The 22,128-nt window shown below is 36.9% G+C and overlaps 2 protein-coding genes across 9 annotated transcripts in view; both read right to left on the bottom strand.

Annotated features, from left to right (window-relative positions):
* Positions 1-480: 480 nt before the first annotated feature.
* gng4 (G protein subunit gamma 4) lies at positions 481-15,064 on the bottom strand. The gene is made up of 3 exons (XM_032553633.1): positions 14,408-15,064; positions 11,225-11,330; positions 481-3,011 (listed from the first exon to the last, which is right to left on the bottom strand). The coding sequence occupies exons 2-3, from the start codon at positions 11,321-11,323 to the stop codon at positions 2,883-2,885; spliced, it is 228 nt and encodes a 75-aa protein (XP_032409524.1). The 5' UTR covers positions 11,324-11,330; positions 14,408-15,064; the 3' UTR covers positions 481-2,882.
* Positions 15,065-16,554: 1,490 nt separating this feature from the next.
* The window catches only part of lyst (lysosomal trafficking regulator), an 81,253-nt gene continuing 75,679 nt past the window's right edge, over positions 16,555-22,128 (bottom strand). For 7 of the 8 annotated variants that reach the window (XM_032553162.1, XM_032553167.1, XM_032553165.1 and 4 more), the window contains 5 exons: positions 20,598-20,737; positions 20,422-20,519; positions 20,160-20,316; positions 19,305-19,376; positions 19,083-19,221 (listed from right to left, as the gene is read on the bottom strand). In XM_032553162.1, coding sequence (XP_032409053.1) covers positions 19,083-19,221; positions 19,305-19,376; positions 20,160-20,316; positions 20,422-20,519; positions 20,598-20,737 — 606 coding nt within the window. Of the gene's footprint in view, positions 19,222-19,304; positions 19,377-20,159; positions 20,317-20,421; positions 20,520-20,597; positions 20,738-22,128 lie in introns of all 8 variants that reach the window. The other variant, XM_032553163.1, reaches the window with a different exon arrangement.

The following is a 22,128-nucleotide window of genomic DNA, read 5'->3' as shown; positions in this document are numbered from 1 at the left end:
TATAAGTGAATTTATCTTCCAATAGAACTAATATTTTTTAAATCAATATTAAGAAATTATTAACTTAAAACAAGCTCCTATGTCTTGCTATAGAAAAAGCAAAAACAAAAAAAAAGCTTCATTATATGGAGTAGTGATTCAAAACATTTGATCTTTATGGCCATTTATCCTACATCCAATAATAGTCCTGCAGCATAATCTCAACAATCTGTATTATGTGAATAAAAACATGATTACTTCTTAGAATAAGGTTTTTGTCTGCACTAAAATTAAAGGTTGAAATTTTCCCAAATATTCAGTGTGAGATAAATCTTCTGTTTTGAAAAATTAATTGGATTTTAATGCTTTCTACATTATCTTTTACCAGGGGTGCCAATAATTACATCTGGCGCCGAAACACCAATAAAAGTCAATAACAGTGCGACATTTCATATTATAACAGTCCTCCCTGTTGTAGACAGAAACAAATCCATGCATTTGTCATCTTTAGATGTTTTAATCTTTGTTGTAGATTTGGCACCATCTTCACATGAAATAAAACCGTAAACACAACCTGTATCAGGGGTGTGATTCGTATGTTGAAGGTAAAATTCAAGTAACAGGAGGGAGGAAATTTCTCTCAATTTTACAGAAATGAGGCAAAAAAAAAGGCCTGAACCACTAAAGGGATCATATCGTGTAAACAACCCTTATTGTTGTTCTTAAAAAATACAGAGATAGTATCAATAATTGCAATGATTTATAAACAATTGTTTCTTCATACAAGCTTATAGTAGCACTACACGTCATGTACCTGTCAGTGCTGTGCAACAAATATTCAATATTACTACTGATAATAACAATAATATTAACGATCATAACAAGTTATTGTAAAAATTCGCAAATGCTATTCAACTACCATGTAAAGGAAACGTTTCGACAGTGTGCTTTCTCCGCCGAAACGAACAAAAGGGAAAGAAAGGGCTGCAGGGCCTGCAGGGTGAGAATCACGCTGCTCTCACAGAAATTGGCACTGTTAACATACTGTACACTCTAAAAGACCGACAGTCCCTCGGAAAGAGAGGCAGCTGTCAAAAAGAGGAGGAGCGGAGAAACATGCAGGCCTCTGGTCCGGCATTAATGTCAAAGGCCGTGCCATTCACTCTATTGGACAGGCAAAAATAATAATAAACAAAAGTAACCAGTCTCAGGAAACAGGCCCAGAAAATAAACAGGGAGGAAAACTCCTCCTGCAAATTGAAAGATAATACTCCAGTCGGGAGCTACACGACCTCATAATGTCTCTTATTTGTAGGGGATAAAATAAACTGGAAGCAAATCAAAGAAAACACCAAAGCAAATGAATAATTTGCTTGTTGTGATAATCTTGAAAAAGTCACCTGATTGTTGTCATTGCGCCCTTTAATAAATAGATTCAATCCAATTACTTGCAACAGAATTGATCTGCAGCCTTCTCTCTCTTATTGTCAGTGCAAATTAAATGATTTATTACAAGAAACTGTTTCTTTGTGCTTTCGGCGAATCCTGACGGGTGAAGTGCAGATGTTGTTTCTCTCAATTCATAACTAAAGTCATTTTTTCATCAAGTACATGATGTTTAATATGATATTCATTCAGCTGGAGAGACACCTGTGTGGTCATTATTATGGTGATGAACTTAGTTATACAATATCAACAAAAATGTAACAAATGTTGGGTTTTTGCTTCCCAATCAAACCAAGTCTAACAGATTTGGTTTGAGTTTAAGTCAAGTTTTTAGAATTTATGTCTACATGAGGTCTCACATCGTCACAGGAAGAGTGTTCGTCAGGTCTCTTGTCTTTAAAAATGTTTAATTTGTGAATGAATAAAACCATATGCTTTTATTTAGTCAATCCCTGCATTAAAGACATGAACTCATTAACTCTATACTGAACTATTTGGGGGTTACAAGTTTTTCTCCACCTCAATTTGAATTATTTAGAACCGTTTTGTAAAGCCTAACAGGTAAATATGCTCCAAAGTAAGGTATAAATTACAACATTATGCCTGGGGCACTGTGGAAAGAGTAGATAAGAAAGTATTTTGACATTTTTGAATGAAAGTAATGGAAATACTTTTATTTTGATAAGCAGGAAGTGGCTAGAGTGAAGGTCTGCCAAAGCTAATAAATCAAGCTAATGTTTTCATAGGAATATTATGCAAATACGATGTATTATGTGTCAGAGCTGCAGTCATATCAGATTGTTTTAACCTCTGATTATAAAGAATCCCAATCAGACTTGAGTCCCGGTCCATGAGTCCAAGTCAAATCTAGATTTTAAATGAAATTTGAAGTTGCTTTTTGCCAGCTTGAGGCTCCAAAAAAGAAAGTGAATTTTTCTGAGACTCCTATCAGCTTAAAAGGAGGCATCAAATTAAATTTCAATGTTGCTATAAAATCAAACTGCACCACTCTTTGGAAATTTAATTAAAAACTTTGAAAACTTTGCTCTGGATAAAGTAAAAGGGGAAAACATGATGTAGAAGTTTCAACACTGGGCAAATTTTCTGTTTCCTGAGGCAAGTTACGATCCAGCACAAGAAAATTCAAAAAGAAAAAGAAAAAAAACACATCTTTCATCTCATTAAGCACTGAGCAAGGCTGTTCTCTAACAACAAAGCAATAACAAACCTATTTAACAAGACATGGTAACGCTCACTGGGTTGCCAGTTCGGTGGCTGACTCCCCCAAAACCCTCAGCCACTAAGACAGAGCTGACCAGCAACAACAGAGTGTCCACCAGGCAAAACTCAACTCAACGCCTTTGATGGCCAATAGCTTCAGGTGTGGTGAAGACGGAGAAGCCAGGCAACGCCAAGCCTGCACTCGTAGCGGCTGCTGCGGCGGCGGCGATGGCTCATCAGAGGATGTTGCAGAAGAACTTCTTCTCCCGGAACGGGTTCTCAGAGGCGGGGACGGGAACGATGAGGGGGTCCTCGCGTGTGTGGGCGTCGCAGTACGCCATCAGGTCTGCAGCTGCTTTGGAGACCTGGGGTGTGGATGTACAGATGTACAGATGCTCGTCAAACTTTTAAGAGTTTTCATATTTACAGAAATCCATCTTCTATTTGACATTTTAACTGTCAAGTAGACAGTTAAAATGATCCACTTTTTTCACTTCTGATACAAAAACAGATATCTGAGGTTTAGTATCAGACGATACAAGAGGTGAGTAGAATACCCAAAGCACTACTTCCTCATATTTTTATTCAAGTAAAAGTAAAAGTATCCATCCAAGAAATTATTCAAGTAAAAGTAAACAGTATTTAGTAAAAGGTCTGATCAAAATATCAGTCATTTAATTTTTGAAAATTTCATCATCAGACGTACCAAAATACGAAGTTAAATGGAAATTTTAGTATTTTAAGGACCAAAATATACGTAGCAAAATCAGAAAAAAGACAATTTTTCCAAATCAGTTTCTTTCAATAAAAAACTTGATCAAAATCTTTAGCAAAAACTGCAGGTGTGAGTCTGTGTCTGGTGAATTTCTAGTTTTAAAAATGTTTGTTTTTCATTCACTGGGTAGAAAATCCAGAAGTTTTATTCAACTAAGAGTAGAAATACTTTATGATAAATTTACTCAAGTAAAAGTAAAAAGTACAGCATAGTAAAAATACTCCTAAAAGTTTTCTTTTTTTTTTGTAAAAAAAAAGGTTACTCAAGTAAATGTAATAGAGTGAATGTAACTAGTTAGCACACAACTCTGGCCGATTGACTTAAAATGTTCCTTTTTTTAAACTGAGGCATAAATGTACTGAATTGCAGATTTATTTGATTACTCTGCAGCACACGTAAATAGCTTCAAAAGTTTGGTCAAACATGTAAAAACAACAAAACTTGAATTTGTTCAGGAGAATTACAGCCTATTTTTTTTTTAAAAAGTTTAAAAATCATCATGTTGACTAGGTTGGTCAAACATGTAAAAAATAAACTGCAACAAACCTTCTTTCTAATGGTTAGTTAGAAGTTAGAAATTCTAAATATAATGTAAAATAAATAATAAAGCCATAGAGCTACACTGATTAGATCTGCTCTTATGGAACATCTTCAAAGCTAATGGAAATAAATAAAAACGGTAATGAATGGAGAAAAACTACAACTAACTGGAACTATATTGTGTGTTTATTAAACTAACTAAAAGATACTGAAATTACAGACTTAATTAATCTACTTATTAGCCTTTCGAACTGCACACATAAACAGTTTGTATCAGCAAATTACGGCACTTCATTTTCCTCCTGGCAACAGAAAACACCAGTCAGTTTGTTGTTCAACAATAATTGAATAAATGTTTTGAAAATCTTATTTTTTGTTGAGTATTCATTACCTAGTTACAATACGATACTTTGACCTTTTTCTGCACCTAAAAATTAACCAAAGTATGAAAAAACTAAAACATGATATTATAACTAACGGAAACAAAACAATATGTAATTAACACATTCTAAAAATTAATTACAATTAACCGAATTAGACAAAATAAAACTAAACTATATTGAAAAACACAGAACTGAACCTTCAGAGTCACATAAAGACGGTTACAAAGTCAGTCTTCTATCACCCGAAGAACATTTAAAAGGGCTAAAGGACTAACATCCCAACAAGATCTACAGAAACTCATCAATGCGCTTATCGTTAGTCGCATTGATTACTGCAACAGGCCTGATTGAAAAAAATCAGACAGATCCAGAACCAACAGAAGCTCAGGGAGGAAATCGATATTTTCACAGATTATCTCTCATAACAAACAGTCACAACATGGTGACAGTTTTATAAAAGTTACACACACCAGCTCCTTAAAGTGGTTAAAGGAAAAATCTGTAAAATGTGCCTTTTTTATCCCATTTATCAATTAATTGTCAGAATAATCGATTAGTAAGCTAATCGTTAGTTGTAGGCCTGATCTTTTTACAGTACAGCCAGACTGTATGTGAGCGCAAGCTTCCACTCGGGAGCGGAGTGGGAGTTACAGGAGGGGAGGCAAATGGAGAGCAGAGGAGCAGCTGCAGCAGAGGGACGGCCGGGGCCCGGGGATCCGCACGGAGCAGAGAGCCATCTGATCTCCCGCCTGCCACTTCACCTCACCCACTGCTGCTCTCAGGGGAGAATGCATCACACAACGCTCATCATCCGGCCATGTGAAGCACTCGCTTCGACAACGATGCAGCACAAAGCCAAAAATATGATCAGCAACGGTTCCGACTTCAGAAATCAATAGAGCCACTGTTGATGTTTTCTCTAAATGTTAAGGAATCATTTTATGTGCATCTGCATGTCAGACAAATCTTCTGACTTAAAGACGCTGATTTAAAGAGACGCATTTACTTTTAGTACACAATGTGTAATTTGTCAAGGTAGGGTGTCCAAAGTGCGGCGTAGGGGCCATTTGAGGGACTTGGATTGATTTTGTGCGGCCCCTGACTGGAATTCAGGAATGATAAAAACTTGGCCATTGAGGCTTTTTACTTTTGAATAAAATCAATAGGACAAAATAAATATAAAATATTAATTAACACAAAATAATTATCTTTCAGTAAATTACACTTTTTTAATTTTCTTTAATTTCATAGTAAAGAGGAACAGATCTGTCCAGTGAATTTTACTCAAAAGCAGACTTTGGTGCAGCTAAATCTGCTTTCACTAAGTTTATTAAGCTAGGCTGAATAAATAAGCAATTTCAAAGTGATATAAATCCTATTCCTTTTTCTGTTTTCTCCAACTAAGCTCAACATAATTAGCAAATAGGATCTCTTTTATTTCATATGGTAAACATGCGACTGTGACAAATTAACATTTTCTTTTCTCTTTATTCTGTTTAGTTTTGACCCAAAAACTTCAAGTATCTAAATATCAAGAAGAAATGTATTTTTCAGCATTATTCTGAGAACAAGCATGCATCTAAATCTTCCATAAAACGACTTCATGGGAGGAAAAAGTAAAACTGTTTTCAGAACCACATTACAGAAAAACCCATAAGATGTCTGTGGATGAGATGTTCTCAAATCTGAGCGATTTGAAGAAGTTTTGCAACATGTACAGTTGAAATGAAAGAAAGAAACCTTATTGTTTCTGTCATGCAAAATACATCAATCTTACAGCAAAAAATCTATTTGTGTGCTGGTATTGTTTTCTGAAAAACTAAAATCCTGCATCCGTACACAGAGTCATAACTAGATGAGCTAAATTAGATCAGAACAAAGTCTGAAGTTCCCGGTTTTCTCTGCCTGAGTTCCCTTTGTTTATCTTCCAGCTCTAAATGTTGACGGAAACATAATAAATATGATGGATGTTTGTTTATGAAGAATTTCTGGGATGAGATTAAAGCTGGTTAATGAGAAGTCGGACATGATTCATGCTTAAATCCTGCTTAATAAAAGATGGATTTACTAGAAGCAGCAGAAGAGATGTTTACTTTAGACAAATATGTTCATCGCTTAAGCAAAGCTAGACATTTAAGAAAACAAGAAGTGTTTCTGTATCTATTTAATGATTAATTGATTTTTTTTAATCTCCATCCTCGTAGACCATAAACGTTTTACCAGTTCGCCTTGCGTCGATCAGTGCACGCTCTCTTACTTTGGTATTTATGGATGTTGAATTGCTCTTCAGTGATCCGGTCCAGAAGTGATATTACATTTATGCCAGAACTATGAACTTAAACAGCGCAATACTTTTTTTTATAAAACGGAAAGCAAACAGACTCTTTCAACCCCCCAAAAAGTTGCATGAAAACGTTTAACAGCTTTTAGGAGTAGGAAGGAGTTTATGTGAAATTCAGACATGTTTTTTCTGTTTATTAAATTTTTCAAAACTGAAAACTTTCTAATCATGTTCTTAGAAACTCACAAATGTTTGGTTTTATGGGAGGTAAGTCACAGATATGATGGTTCAAAATGTATAACACTTAAAAACCTGGAATGTTACCAGGAGTTTGTACAGTTTTAAAAGCCACTGTAGAAGCGACTCAGCCCACCAGTGAAGATCTCATCGTCCCAATGATTTGAAAAGTGCTGCTGGCATCAAATTACCACTGGGTAGCCAAACAGATTTCACTGCAAAGAAGCAGATTGCAAGAGCTGCATCATCGTCACGCATGGCTAAAACTCTGCACACTTCTGTTTTATTTTTTTCTGCTCTAACTACAGTACCGTCGCTAGTTTCTTCCAGATGATCTACTTCATTTTATTTCTGTCTGCAATGGTACACCTGCGATCTGTTTGCAACTTCTCTGCAGCTAAAAAAGCTCAAAAATCACAAATTATACTTGTGTGAGGATAGGGTACAATTGCTTAACGTGACAATAAAGAATTTCTAAGCTAAAGCTATAAAGCCGAAGACGCCGTCTGTCTACTTTCTGAACAACCCTCTGCTCAGTCCTTCACAAAGTGGAACTTTAACAAAGTCGTCTCCAAAAGAACAACCCAATTATTTTCATAATGAAACTAAATGCAGTAATTATATAAACTGCAGAGAGCAGGAGCCCCACAGGAGGAAAAGTGGTACTGCACTGAGGGTGTCATTAGGCCCAGACTGATTGTAATTACACTTCAGCCCCATGATGGAGGGAGAGTCCTTCTAATTAGCACTGATCACATTTCTTTGGCTGGCTGAGCAATTAATGAGAAAGTGGTGATCCCTGCTCCTTCCACTGATACCAACCTCCTCTCAGCAGATCTCTTACTTAAGTTTAAGAGAAAACCAAAACTCTCGTTGTAAAAATCTGTAATTTTTATGTTTTTACGGAGGAACAAAGATGTAAAAATTGAGGATTTTGCTGAAGAAACTCAAGTGTGAAGACTGTAGTGGTGATATGCTCCTGCAGGTTGAAGGTTATGTACACATAGACTTATTAAAGCTGCAGTATGAAACTTTTGTAATAAAAATACATGTTATTCACATATTTGTATTAGGAGGAGGGTCTTAGTGCTGCCAATCACTCTTGTGTACCCATGTTGCTCTGTGCTACGTTACGTTCATCGTTAGCATCCATTTTTACTTCTGCAACCAAATGGAAAAACATTGTTAAATTTGGTTCACCAAAATGTTTTTCAGCTACAATCCAATAGCTTCACCACAGTTGTGCAAATTCATTCAGGAACTCACTTCAGGCACGAACACAATGTGTGAAAATACGACAAAACAAGCAGCTGGTTCAACAAGCCGGCAGGCGACAGTCACGTCAGCGTCTAATCAACACTTCATTTTCATTTGATGCACATGTCTAGCAAAAGTTCAGATCTATTCCTCATATCTACTCATATTGTTGTTGTTTTTGTAAACAGTTGTGGATGTTGTCCTGGCTCAAAGGGAACGCTGTTTGCACCGTCAGCCTCAGGGAAGAGAGGAAACGACTCCTGGAGCACATGAGGAGCTTCTGAACGACAATGATGACACGGTCATTTCAGCTGCACAACAAGCTCTTTATAACACATGTTAAGACCTTCTATCTAATAAACCAAAATTTCAAATGTCACAGTTATGAGACTGACCTTAACTTTAAAGAGGGAAATAAAAAAAAAACCCTACTGCGGTGCACGCATTTATGTGTTTTTCCTTCAAGTGGGAACTTTTCACTTTGGAAAAACAAAATGAGGAGAACCCAAATTGATCCCAACAGAAAATACCAACAAAAAAAAAAAAAATGGTGCTGGAAGTAGTTTGGAAAAAGTGTGCATTTCAATTTCAATATTTTCAGCATCGATATGATTTAATATTTTGTAATACTATTGTGATAACAACAAAAAAAAAAACTATTTATTACTCCTTTTATAGGTAACTGTATGACTGTGTCTACATGATACAAATGTTTTGTTCTTGAAAAACGTTAATATTTTAAACTGGTTTCTTGACTTAAAAAACTTTACCCTGTAACATCATTTAATAATATTTTCTATTTTTCTCATATTTATTCATGATCTCATGAACCAAACAGTGGAGAAAATAGAAAAAATTACATTTCCTGTCATACTGTTGGTCCTGTTTTTTGTTTACTATCAATAACTAATTATATAACCTTCCTCACTAAATATTTATTAATATTTAGTTTGTAAATTAAATATTTAGTTTGTGAATTAAATATTTAGTTTGGAACTCTGACTTTTTTTCTCTTTGAAAGGTTGAATAAACCAAATTATTAGTGTTGATTTCTGACTGTGCAACTTTACAAATAACACCAAAAATAGCGGAATAGCGGAAAATCTAAATATTTACAAATCATAAAACTATTAAACTAAAATGACACATTTACAAAGACATACGCAATGTTCAACATTATATATACATAGTACATTTCTGTAACCACTTCTTAATTGTTCCTCACACTTCAATACTCATATTGTTTTTACTACTACTATAATTAATTTGAAGTTGAAGAATAGCAGAGGGATGTAAAGAATAAAAGCTCCAACCTTTCCGCATAAAGCAGGTACAAATTATGGATGATAACTTATAAAGAAGAATTAAGCATTTTTATTATTGCCGACCTCCATATTTAAGTAAACTAATATTTACATGTACAAAGTAAAATGAACAAAATGGTAAAATGAATACAAAATGAAAATGAAGAGGGGAACAGACTCAACTAGTAGCAATATTCTACCTAAAGAAAATGTAATGTGGCACGCGTTATGTAATTAAAAAACATTCATCTGCTTTAGAGGAAGTGATTTTGGTCTTGATAGTCATGTTGTTGACAGGCTAAATATTCTTTGCCACATGAAATGTAGTCTAAAACGATATCGGTAAAAAGCGGTACAGGTGTTTAGGATGGGTTTAGCAGATACTGACTGTAGAGAGAGAACAGATATATTATCAGTTTTGTGCTTATGGGAAGAATACTGCAAATTATAGATCCTGATAAAGGCAGAGCTAAAAGGAGCTTGAGTAGTTTTGCCACTAAAACCTAAAAACATCGTGCTTGTGCTTCATTTTATGGAAATCCAAACATGGAGAAGACTGAGACTCACAGGTCTTTGCTCTTTCAGCTCTCCATATGGCAGGTACAACTGAACAGTGTGAATCTTGTCATCATGCAATCTGGAAACTTGTAGGCATCAGCGTCTGCAGACCAACCAACTGAGGAGCAACCCACAGCTTCAGACGTGTAAACAAATCGACATATGTGCGCAGAATGTGTCTGCGATTAGATATGAAAATGTCCCCGCCTGGCAACCAATATTAGTGTTTACCTTCAGTCAGAGAGCAAACTTACGCTTTCATTAGTAACACTGCAACCATTTTTTCAAGGCAACCTCTCTCAATACTGGTCCAGTTAATCGTTTAAACTCAAAAAAAGTTATTCAAATAACTGAATTTTCCTTCAGCACCTTCATTATTATATATACTAGAAAGAGAAATAACACAATGAAATTGGAATCAACAAAAGAATATCTTAGAGTGTTAGGATAAATCAAAAGTTTCTCTTAGTGATTCAAATGTCTGATTAAAGTGGCTAATTGATGTTAAATAAAGCAAAATTGGAGCAGAGTTAAGAATAAAACTGTTTGTTGTTCTGCAAGTTCCCACAGTTTTAACCTGACAGATGGTGAATAGCACAAACATCTCATTAAAAATGTATTCAATTGAGTGCAAAACAAATATTTAGCTTTAATAATCAGGTATTAGAGTAACTTTTCTGAACTTCTCCTGGTCAAAGTCATTTGTAGAGCTATTGCTGCTGTTAACTTTGTGTACTTTCTAAACTTTTCTTTAAATAAAAAGTACTTCCTGTCCATTGATTGTGTAAGTAGCTAAGTGTCTTTCCTGTCTGATGTTATTTACTTTCTTTCCATAATAAGTATTTCTTGTTTAGTGATTGCATGGTTAGCCGTATCTCTTTGACTGTTTTTTTCTTTGTGGTTAAGTGGAGCGCAGTACTCGTCCATTACTGCAGAGTTTATCTAGCTGCTTGCAAATGGTTGCATTCTGACTGGCTTTTTACTTTTGTTTCTCTCTACTGTCACCACTTGATTTCTGCAAAGTCAACAATTCTGCAAACGGCTATTCTTTTTAGATAATCTCTCATAAAATGACAACATGATAACTCGAGTGTATTATAGTGCACTATGCTTACAATTAGTATCAGATACAAATCTAGACCATTTTTAACACTTGGTGTGCAAGAGGACTTTCATGCATCTGAACCAAGAAGAGAAAAACCTGCACAAATGCTGAACCTGAACCCAAACACAACCAGTGTACCTTTATCCTGTCCATGCAGGCCTCCATCTTCAGCTGCTCCACTGCTTTCCTGGCCTGGGAGATGCTGGCTGTGCTGTTGTTGGCGATGCTGTCCTTCATGGTGTGCCTGTGACAGACAGCAGAGGTAGAAAAGAAAGTGAGCAGGAAACTCTGCCACGTCTCCAGCAGTTCGTTCCTACAAGCCTGTTTATTCGTCTTGGAGAAGAGATTTTGTGCAGTGCAGATTATTTTTGAGCAGCTAAATTTTAAGTGTTCGCCACTTATGTAAAGTATTTAAAGTATTTCATCTTGTAACGTTCGCAAACCTGCCTCAATTGGAGAAAATCTGTCCACTCTTTGCCTAGCTTTCTCTTAAAGATGACCTATTATGCTTCCGTGAACAGTTTAGAATAGGTTTTGTGTTTTGGTCTACACAAAACATGCTCATTACATTTTTTTGCACAAAATCATTCTTAGATTATGAAATTTCAGTCTGCTCACTTCTGCCTTTTTGAGCTGTTTTAGGGCTTCTTGTCACTTTAAATCAAACTAAGGGGCTGCTGGCCACGACCCCCAGCTCAACGCAGCACATAAAAATGGCTGCAAACAGATGAACACCCACATCTTTGAAAAGCAGAAGTGGAGCCTCCCGCACAACCAAGAAGAATCCATCAAGTGGTTTCTGAATGGTAAGAAAGCAGCAAAACACTTATCGTTTCCAGCAGCCATTGTACAGCACATATAGCATCCAAACGTGCTGGAGCTCAACTTTGGTTGCTAGGTGATGAGCTGGACTTTGGGGTTGCTAGGTAACAGCGGATTGGAATGTGATTCAACAATCACAAGGTTTTTGAATCGGATAGTTTTCCAGACACCAAAAAATATGAACTGATTGCCAAAAAACAGTGGGATAGTTATTTTTAAGCCTCTGGGTTGTTTTTAGAAGCAGTTGATACCCAAATGGAAGTACAAAAACATGCAAAAATATTAATTTTCCATCATAGGTCCCTTTAAAACATGCCTTAATGCAGCTGCCCCACCTGTTCTGCTAACAAATAATTCTGAACCAGGAAAGAAAACCTGGTTTTAACATTTTTGTAGAAGCAAAAATTTGACAGTTTATTGAAATTCAGCCTCCTTTAATCTGATACCCCTAAAAACATCTTTATCCAAAACACTTAGCATGAACCAAAACTGCAAAACACTGCACATCACTCTGAACACATCATCTCCACAGTGAAACATGGCGGTTGTGGCATTATGCTGTGGTCTGCTTTATCTTCAGTGAGAACAGGAAACCTGTTCAGAGTTTATGTAAAGATGGATAGGTTGGTCTACTTTATTTATTTGTATTTATTTATAATTTGTCAGGTAGAATAGTTTTGCAGTGGTACAAAGCATAAGCATACATGCAAACATACACTGTAAAAACATATAATAATCCTCAAGGCTCCACAAATCAAATTCAAATCAAACCAAGAGACAGTAGAGAAAAATAAAACTTAAAAACTAAATATAAAAATAAAAACATGAATAAGCAAAATTAAATAAAATATGTTATGGATTAAACAAAGAGCAATACTGGAAGAAAACCTGTTAGATTTCCCCTAAACTTACAACTAGAACTGCAATGGAGAGGTTACTTGTGTGTTAGCATGGCCTAGTCAAAGTCCAGACCTGGATTCTATTGAGAATCTCTGACTAATTTTAACAACTGATGTTCACTGACTTTATTCATCCAATCTGACTAAGCTTGAGTTGTTTTGTTAAAAAAAAAAATCTGAAAACAATTAATCTTCTTTCTTGGCCTAAAATGATAAAAAGCTTTTTTTTTTTAAAAAAATCAAAGAGTGTGAATCAGAGTTACATTTACTTGATTCACTTTTTGGGGGGAAAAAAATACTTTTTAGCGTAATTTTACTATGATGCATTTTTTACTTTTGTATGAGCAACTTTATTATGAAGTAATGTGACTTTTACTTGAGTGAAATTTCTTGATCTTCTACCCACTGTGAGTAACTCCACTGAATGAAGAACAAACTTGTTTTAGCCAAACATTTACCGGACACACACCACAATTTCATAAGCTTTTTGTATTGAAAGAAATTGCTTTGGAAAAATGTTTGCCTCGTTCTGTTATTTTGTAATTAGACTGATTAGATTTATTGTCAGCTCTATAAATAGTTTGTTTATAAAAGCTGAGGGCTGTTATAAACAAACAGTCCAGACACATAAAACGAGACAGAAGTTTGATCTGGGAAAGAAATAAAAAGGGGAAAAAAATACTGTTTTTCCATCTCTTTGTTTCTGGTTTTATATAATTATGTTATTTACAAAAATTACTTTCCACTTGGTCTTTAAAACACCAAATTTTCCACATAACTTTCTATTTTGATCCATCTGTTTATGTAATTTTTAAATATTAATTCACTTACGTTTTGATTGGTTACTCGGTACACAAGTTTTAACTCTTATTTTAAGTCTTGGATGGCTCCTTTCTACTCTTACTTGAGTACAAATATGTTGAAGTAGTTACTTGAGTACAATGTTTGGATACTCTGCCCACCTCCAGTCACCACATTTGACAAGCAGTGACCAAGACTTGCTCTGGTTTTGACCCCCCTCAGCGCTGATTTGGCCCAGTTTGGCAGCAGCAGCAGCAGCAGGGAGAGGAGGAGGCACCAAACCACAGATGTGTTTCATAAGGATGAAGACATGAAGCCTTCCACCAACGTGTGGTGCAGCCGGATGCATCCTGCCTTTATTTGTGCTTCACTTCCATCGTATCAAACCGAGATAAGTCAGAGATAATAAAGCAGATGGGAGATAGAGTGTTTCATTTCTAATGCATCGCCTTTTTTTTTTTTGTATTTGTGATCAATTTGCAGCTTCTAATCACACACCCTCGCACGAAGCTACCAGGCCTACAGATTCCCCCTCAATCCGCGCATCGTGAGGCTTCATCCGACTGGATTTCAGCCTCTGATCGCCTGTGTGTCGTTTTATCCAAACGCACCGATGCTGATTGTAGAGTCAAATCTGTCAAAACGAGACGCGGGCGCCTCTCCTTATTTCTAAGGAGACAAAAACAGAGCTGCGGCCCTGCTTGGACCTGAAAAGCCCACGCTACGAATCAGATTCAAAAATCTGGATTTAAGGACTAAAATGCTCGACTATAAGCAGACATTAAATCAGGCTTCCTACCTGAGACGTGCCAATGCTTTTCCAATTTGGAGAATTCCGGGTTGACTCCACCCAACACACACACACAGAAGAAGGAGAAGAAGAAGAAGAAGAGGAGGAGGAGGAGGATGTGTAGGAATAATAAAAAAAATGAAACGATAGGAGGAAATCCCAGCCTCGCTTCTGATCTGAAGGAGGAAAATCCGAGCGGGTTCTGATGCGATCCGAGCGGTCAGGTGTCGGTGCGCTCCACGGCTGGACCCGGAGAGATGTTACGCATGCAGCAGAGGGGGGAAACCTCGGTGTGACGGAGAGATCTGTGATGCACAGGCTGCAAGATCCGCGGACCAGGAGCTGCTGCAGCAGCGACGGAGCGTTTCCAGTGGACAAACTGGCCCTAAACGCACCGCCTGCTACTCTAATTAGAAGCGGACGGGTTTGTTGTTCCCCCTCCCTGATTTACCGCTCCAGAAGGCGGCAGAGATCTGCAGGCTTCCCCGTTTCATTTTTACATCAGCTTTGACATCACCGGGTCCTCCCCGCAGCAGCTGACGGGCCTCACCCAGTTTTAACGACGGCTCTCTTCACATGGATTAATAACTAGATTTTAATCATGCATTTGTTGATATCTCCCCCTTGGCAGAGATGCGTAACAAGCCTTAAAATAAATCCAACATTTAACCTGAGTGCATGTTAATTGATGTCTTTTTTCTCTTCAGCTCACCTGGATGTAAGTCGGGATCAGGTGGCTGAGAAAGAAAGCGGATTTTGTGTCCACTTTTAGGTGGATTTTAGTTGTTTATTTTGGACCGTTATCAACTTTTAAGAGAACCAGCCCACAGCACCACGGATGGTACATGGCGTATTTTCCCAATCTCAATCGTTTATCAAGTCACAAAATCACTAATCATCATATTTTCATATTTATTGATGCTCTAATGAAACCAACAGTAGGCAGGAAATAGCATAACTAATTTTAGATTGTTTGTTGCTATGATAAATCTGAATTATTTTATGAAAATCTTCATAATAAACACCTAGTAGATATAAAAACAGCAGATTTCAGCTGTTTACTTCTTTTTCATGGAATAATAACTGAATTTATACAACAGAAAGATTGTATTAATATTTTTTAAATATTCTTTTATAAGTAATCCTTTGTCATGTTTTATATGTATATCTATATATATAAAGAAATTTTTCACAAGTGGGAAATGGTCTGGGCTTCGTTGGGGTTGCTAGGTGACGTTACATTCCAGGTGTTTTTGAAACAACTCATTTTCCAGGTGCCAAAAAGAATCAACTTAATGGCAAAACATGGCTGAAGGTTTATTTATTTTTTAAGAACTTGTTTTTAGAATCAGTAGAAACCCAAATGTAAATACAAAATGGTGCTAAATGTGAATTTTGCATAACACATGCTCTTTAACAGAGTCCCACTCCCACCAAAACTCTACAAGTATTAAATTAAAGGTTGGATTGTTCTAATTTTTTTCTTGTTCAAAGCAGAATTTATTTAGAGTTTTTAAAGGCAGTGTCAATAAATCAGTTAATTTTCTCGTTCTTGTTCTTCATACAAAGAAATGGACACAATAAAAGCAAGGCGTCGTAATACTTATTCAGATATTTATATACATATATTTATATATTTATAATATTTATCACTTGGTTTGTCCATTCAGACACACACATATGTACACCAAAAAAAAATAGAAGAAAAACAACACAACCATGATGCCAATCTGCACAAAAAACACAATACAAACTAAGACAATGATCTTAAATTATGCATAGCTTAAGTTATTAACATGAAAAATAAAACTTTCTTCAGTCACACGCAGCCTTATTTGACTTCCTCTCACGTAACAAAACAAATTAGAAACTGAAAAACAAAACACTTTGATGCAAAGGAGAAGATAGAGGATTTGTAGATAAGCATTCGAGATGGTAAACAAGCAAAACAATGCAACACTTTCCCCAAGAGTCACTCAGGTAAAGTAAGACGAAGGAATGATGATTAATGAAGAAGACTTCCCTTTCTCTAAGACAAATCAACCTGTGAGGCATTTTTCCTTCATGCTGCATTCAACACAGAGGCAGGAGTTGTTTTTCAGAAGATCTAAAAAAATAAACTAAAATAAAATAAGACATTTCTTGTGAGTGAGATATTGCTTCCAGGTATTTATTTATGTGCAGCATTGAATCACAGCCCCTGCTCACATTAAGACCACAGATTATTCTGCTACTCTGGTAAACAAACAAAAAGTGCTTCTGACAAATATTCAGCTTAAAAACAGCCAACATGTAAGTGCAGCGAGTCTGGTGGGAATGTAGAGCGAAGAAGTGTGGATCTTCCGGATGTGTTCAATGGTCAAACTTTCCTCTCAGTCCATTTCGCTGGACTGATCAGTGTAGTGTTTACAGAGTCTGAGAAAAACCTCAGCATCATCTTTCATCTGAAACTCCCATCAGCCAAAACCTTTTATTAACACTCAAAAGGGCCTAACGAGGACCAATCATCGTTACCAAGGTTACGGTTTAAAAACATTAATGCTACGACTTTAAGTCATACTGTTCCATCTGAAACAGATGGCAGAGTAAAGCCACACAGAGCCGCCCCTCCCCTGCCTTTTGCTGCAAACTGCCAGTCAGCTGACTGAAAGGATCAGAGAGAGAAATTGGAGATATTACAGAAAACACAAACAGTTGTGGAGTGAAAACAAACTGAGGATCCTCCTACCCCCGATATATCTACAGTAACTCATTTCAGCAGGATACACAGGAGCTGATAGCCTGACTAACTCCAAAACATCAAACTTTTAGACACCAAACTACTGCTAAATTTAGCAGGTGGTTTATTCTGCATTTTTACCAAAACAGTAACTTTATGTTGACGTTATTCTTAGCTTTTTTCTGGCTAAGACGCCAATTTCCTGCTTTAAGATCTCATCTGCTAATAAAGAATTAAAGCAATTTGGATTTTGTAAAGGAAGACAATGTATAAAAGAAAAAAAGAAAAGGTTTTAGTTAGAGGTCACAGTTATGAAGCATGACTACTAGATTAATTTATTATATTTTTATTCAGCTACTGAATGTTTTTTTTTTTAGAGTTTGTAAACCGAAAATAGTGAGATCGCTCATATTGGATCCATTTAATAAATAAAGCAAAAAAGGACTACAGCTGATTCAAATCTCTGGTTGACTTATCAGTGCATCTCTAGTAATGTGCAATATTTTACTTTTAGCAGCAGCAGCTTCTCTGTTTTAAATAAAATTCAAATAAATCATGCTATTTTTGTTCTACTTTCTTGTAAAACCAATAAAATCTTGATATTTCTCTTCCAGGTCATCATCTCATGATAATCTCATGCCGGCCCGGTTCTAGAATCAGAGAAGATTCTGGTCCTCCTCCGTAAGCATTTAATGCTCTCTGAGTTTCAGAGCAAAGGACTGACGGTACACTGCAAAAACACAAAATCCTACCAAGTATTTTTCATCTGGTTTCTAGAACAAATATAGTATTTTTGTTTTATTTCAAGCGTACTAACTTTTCAACATTTCAGTAAATGCCTTCTAGTTCTACTGGCAGATTATTTTACCTATAACATGAAAAAATGTTTTTGCATAACTAAAATAATCTGGAACTTGTACTTTTTTATCAATATTAAGGAATTATGTATCCAAAGCAAGCTTGTTTGAGCTTGTACTAAGTTATTTGAGGTAGAAATCAGACAAAAATAATGTTGTGTTTTTGCAGTGTGGCTTTTTTAACAGTTAAATCCAGCAAAAAAAAAAAAATACAACTAACCCCCCCACCCCCCAAAAAAACCAAGAAACATGAGCTTCAGTTTTGAATAAATACATAAATATGAGATTTACTAAACGCAAGAAGACATGTGCAGCCCAGGTAGGCGTTAAGACGGCGAGCTCATGACTGGAAATGTCATCTCTGCATTCACAAAGTTAAGGTCAGCATTATCCTGGCATGCAGAAGTAGCACAGAACAACAGGCAGCACAAGGTGCAATTCATGACATCCCGTCTCCCCTGCGGTTCCTCCTCTGAGCCGGGCCGCAGAGTGAGGCGGGCCGGGCCGTGACACCGCTGTTCAGACCAGAGCGGGGCCGACAGCCGCCTCACGCAGAGCGGGACGCCTCCTGGTGTCAGGCACAAAGAAAGGAAACGGCGGCGTCAGCACGACACGCTCCAGCTCTGGCAGGAATCTGTCAGCAGAGAGGCGAGAGATGAGCGGGGTGGTGGTGGTGGTGGGGGGGGTCCTTCACACTTTTTGGTTCCGGCTTTGCTCAGACAATAGCAGCGTACCCGGGAACAGATACAACAGAAAGAAAAAAATAAAATAAAATGGAAAACAGAAGGAATCAGAGTTTTAAAAAAAAAAAGGAAAAGAGGAGGAAAAAGTGTCTGTTGCAGCTGAAGATTCGTCCACTCCTCCAATATTTTACTTTATAAGTATAAATCTATTTACACATAACGCTCGCTTCTTAATGCTGGGTGTGGTAGCGTTTGCTCAGCTGGGGATGGAGTTATTAAAAGTCAGGGCGGGTTCGGAGAGGTGGACGCCATGCTGGCGCGTCCTTTCCTCCCCGTCAGTGCTGACAGGATCAGAGGGAGGAGGAAGAGGAGGAGGAGGAAGGCGATCTCGCTGGGAAGTGGACAGAGGTAAACATCAGACTCGCTCAGCCGGCCGCGTAGCTGCTCAGGAAGGAGTAGAACATGGGCAGCTTCATACGCTGCTGGTCCCGTCGGCACCAGGCCATCACCGTCCCCTCGCTGTTGGCCGTGTAGAGGTGGTGGCCGTCGCACGAGTACGTCAGGCTGCGGTCGCCAGGAGAGACGGGCATCAGCAACGTATTTATGAAGTAAACAGGAGGTGGAAGATCGTCGTGCTGCTAAATTACCTGATGATGGGTTTACTCGACTTGGGGAAGGTGATTTCTCTGACTGGTTTCAAATCCCAAGTGCTCCACAACCTGGACAGAAGAAAATTCAATTCAATTTATTTAAATAGCCCCAAATTCACAAGTGTCATCTTGAGGCACTTTACGAAAAAAAATACTGAAAAATCATTTCAATTCAACTGTGCATCCATCTGATTTTACTCACTTTTTTTCTGAATGAAGAAATTACAAATGAGATGGGAAATATTTTCAAAAAATGGCTTTTATTTCAATCCTCCCTTCTCTGAGCTGTCAGATGGAGGCAATGAAAATTTCTGTTTATTTACGAGAATATTAGCGGAATAAAGATGCAATTTTATCAGAAAAACATCTTAAAATTACAAGAAAAAAGTCGACTTAATGAAAAAATAGTATATAGTTACTACTTCATTCTCCAAATATTTATTATTTAACAATAATAGGTAATATTATGATTTTATTCTCATAATATTTAGATATTTTTTATCATATGACTTTATTCTGATAGTACAACAACTGTATTCTTGTAACATTAAGACTTCAAAAAAAGATCTCAGTCTGATCCTTATGTTTTGTCACAGAGTTGACCTGAATTCAAAGTCCAAATAAATAGGTGTTAAAAACCCTCGTGAAACAAGATGGCCGCCTTTGATGTGCTGACATCACTCCGAAATAATCCAGATTTTCCAAAACGATTAAAACATCAAAAGACAAAAATCCAGTTAATTAATCAATACTCAAAATCAAAAATTAACTGAATTGTTAGATTAACCTTGTGAATTTTTATTTATTCTTTTTACAGATTTTCACCACACACTTATGGATCTGCTTCAATACCTGACGACGCCGTTCTCCAGACCACCAGCGATGACGTTGACGGAGACACCCTCCGGCTGGTTGGAGAACGCCACAGAGCAGATGGTCTCCCTGCAGTGGACATGACCAATCAGGTCTCCGTTCACCGTCCACAAGCGGAGGTCGCTACCTCCACCCTCTACATGCGAAATAAAATAAAAATTAAAAAAAAATGAAGAGAACCAGTGATTCCAGATTCATCTGTGAAGCAACAGACCAACGTTGCTGAACAGTCAGGTCTCACCAGAGTTACAGACCGTGGCGATGTCACCCGTGGTTTCGCTCGCAGAGACGGCCGTCACTGGACTTTTGTGACCTGTGAGGCTTTGAACGTAACAGAGTCTGGGATAAAAAATAAAAAGAAACAGTTCAGAAACTAAACAAACCGAGGCTTGTTTTTACTTTTAAAACCACGCTGACCTGTTGAGGTCCCAGAGGATGCAGGTGCCGTCGTTGCTGACACTAATGAGGATGCTGTAGGGTTTGCACACAAACAGGCTGGTGACTTCTCCTGTGTGTCCGTACAGGTGAACCTGAGTCTCCACCTCCATCTCTGACGGCTGTAAAAAAAAAAGAAGAAAAGCGTAACTAACCTGCAAATTAACTGTTTTGTTTTTTTTGCTGATAAAGTGTGTAATTAGGTCACTTAAGGCATCATCTTTATGTTTCTGTGCAAATTTTAACATTTTCATGTAAGTTTGTTTAGTTCTGCGCCTCAGTGCTGCCCTCTGTAGGTCGAACAGTGCCTCTGCAGTTGAATTCTCCTATTTGTTTAAAACGGTACCTCTGTCGCCAACTTGTCGATATATTTAGTGATGTCAAAGAAAGGACCAGCAACAATTATAATGGCTTTCTCTGGTTTATCAGAAACTTTGGTGACAACAATGGAAAACACCAAAGGGAGTAATGCCATTACAGCGAGAAGTGAGTTGCTTAAAAGTTGCATTTATGTTACTTTTGTCGTTTCAAGTGTAATAAGATATTTGCACTAGAAACTAAACCAAAAATACTTGGTAAGATTTTGTGTTTTTGCATTATAGAACCACACCTTGCTGTAAAACTACAACATAGCTACAAAAACAGCTGAGCATCAGCAGGAAAGAGCAGCCAAAAAGTTTACTTAAGTACAACTTCAACATATTTTTACTCAAGTAAAAGTAAAATGTAGCCATCCAAGAAATTACTCAAGTAAGAGTAAACAGTATTTAGTAAAAACTCTACTATAGTACTGAGTAACTGATTAAATTATCAATCATTTCATATTTAAAAATTACATCATCAGACGAACCAAAATATAAAGTGGAAATTTTGGTACTTTAAGGATGAAAATAGCAATAATTTATATAATTAACAAAAAATGACAAAATCATACAAAATAAAGTGTTTCCAAATCAGTTTCTGTCAATAAAAAATGAATTAAACTTTAACAAAAACTGCAGGTCTGTGTCTGTGTATGGTGAATTTTTGGTTAAAACATATAAATAAAACAAATAATTAAGCGATTTCCATCCATTTATTTATTTGTGTATTTAATATTTTTTAAATGAAATAAAAATAGCAATAATTGTTGACCTGAAGCAGAGCATCACTACCAAGCAAAGTCATAAAAAACAAACAGTTCTGACAAATTAGAGTGATTCCTACCGCTAACCGTTCAAAGGAATCCAATTGCTAGTGAACTACACATCAACACTCGGCAGCTATGATTTAGCTTCCTCTGATCATATCATATTCCTGGACTTGTTTTCTTTCCACCGGAATCTGCAGCTTTTATTTGTAGTAACCTGGTTTTAAGCCAGTTTCTATCATTATTTTCAACAAAATCCTTTGTTAAACTAGCTGTAGCGTTGCACTTTGAGCTGACGTCACGGTTGTTTACATGCAGTACCTCGCGGACCATTAGGGGGCGCCCGCGGACGAGGTCCACAGTTTTAGAAAGACCGGGTTTTGA

Source organism: Xiphophorus hellerii, chromosome 22, assembly GCF_003331165.1.
Source record: "Xiphophorus hellerii strain 12219 chromosome 22, Xiphophorus_hellerii-4.1, whole genome shotgun sequence".
Taxonomy (NCBI): Eukaryota; Metazoa; Chordata; class Actinopteri; order Cyprinodontiformes; family Poeciliidae; genus Xiphophorus; species Xiphophorus hellerii.
This window is presented reverse-complemented; position numbering and strand designations above follow the sequence as displayed.

Coding starts and splice junctions, on each gene's coding strand:
- gng4 (XM_032553633.1), bottom strand. CDS start 11,323: ATGAAGGACAGCATCGCCAACAACAGCACAGCCAGCATCTCCCAGGCC. Junction 3,012..11,224: donor CCTGCATGGACAGGATAAAG/GTACACTGGTTG, acceptor TCCACACCCCAG/GTCTCCAAAGCAGCTGCAGA.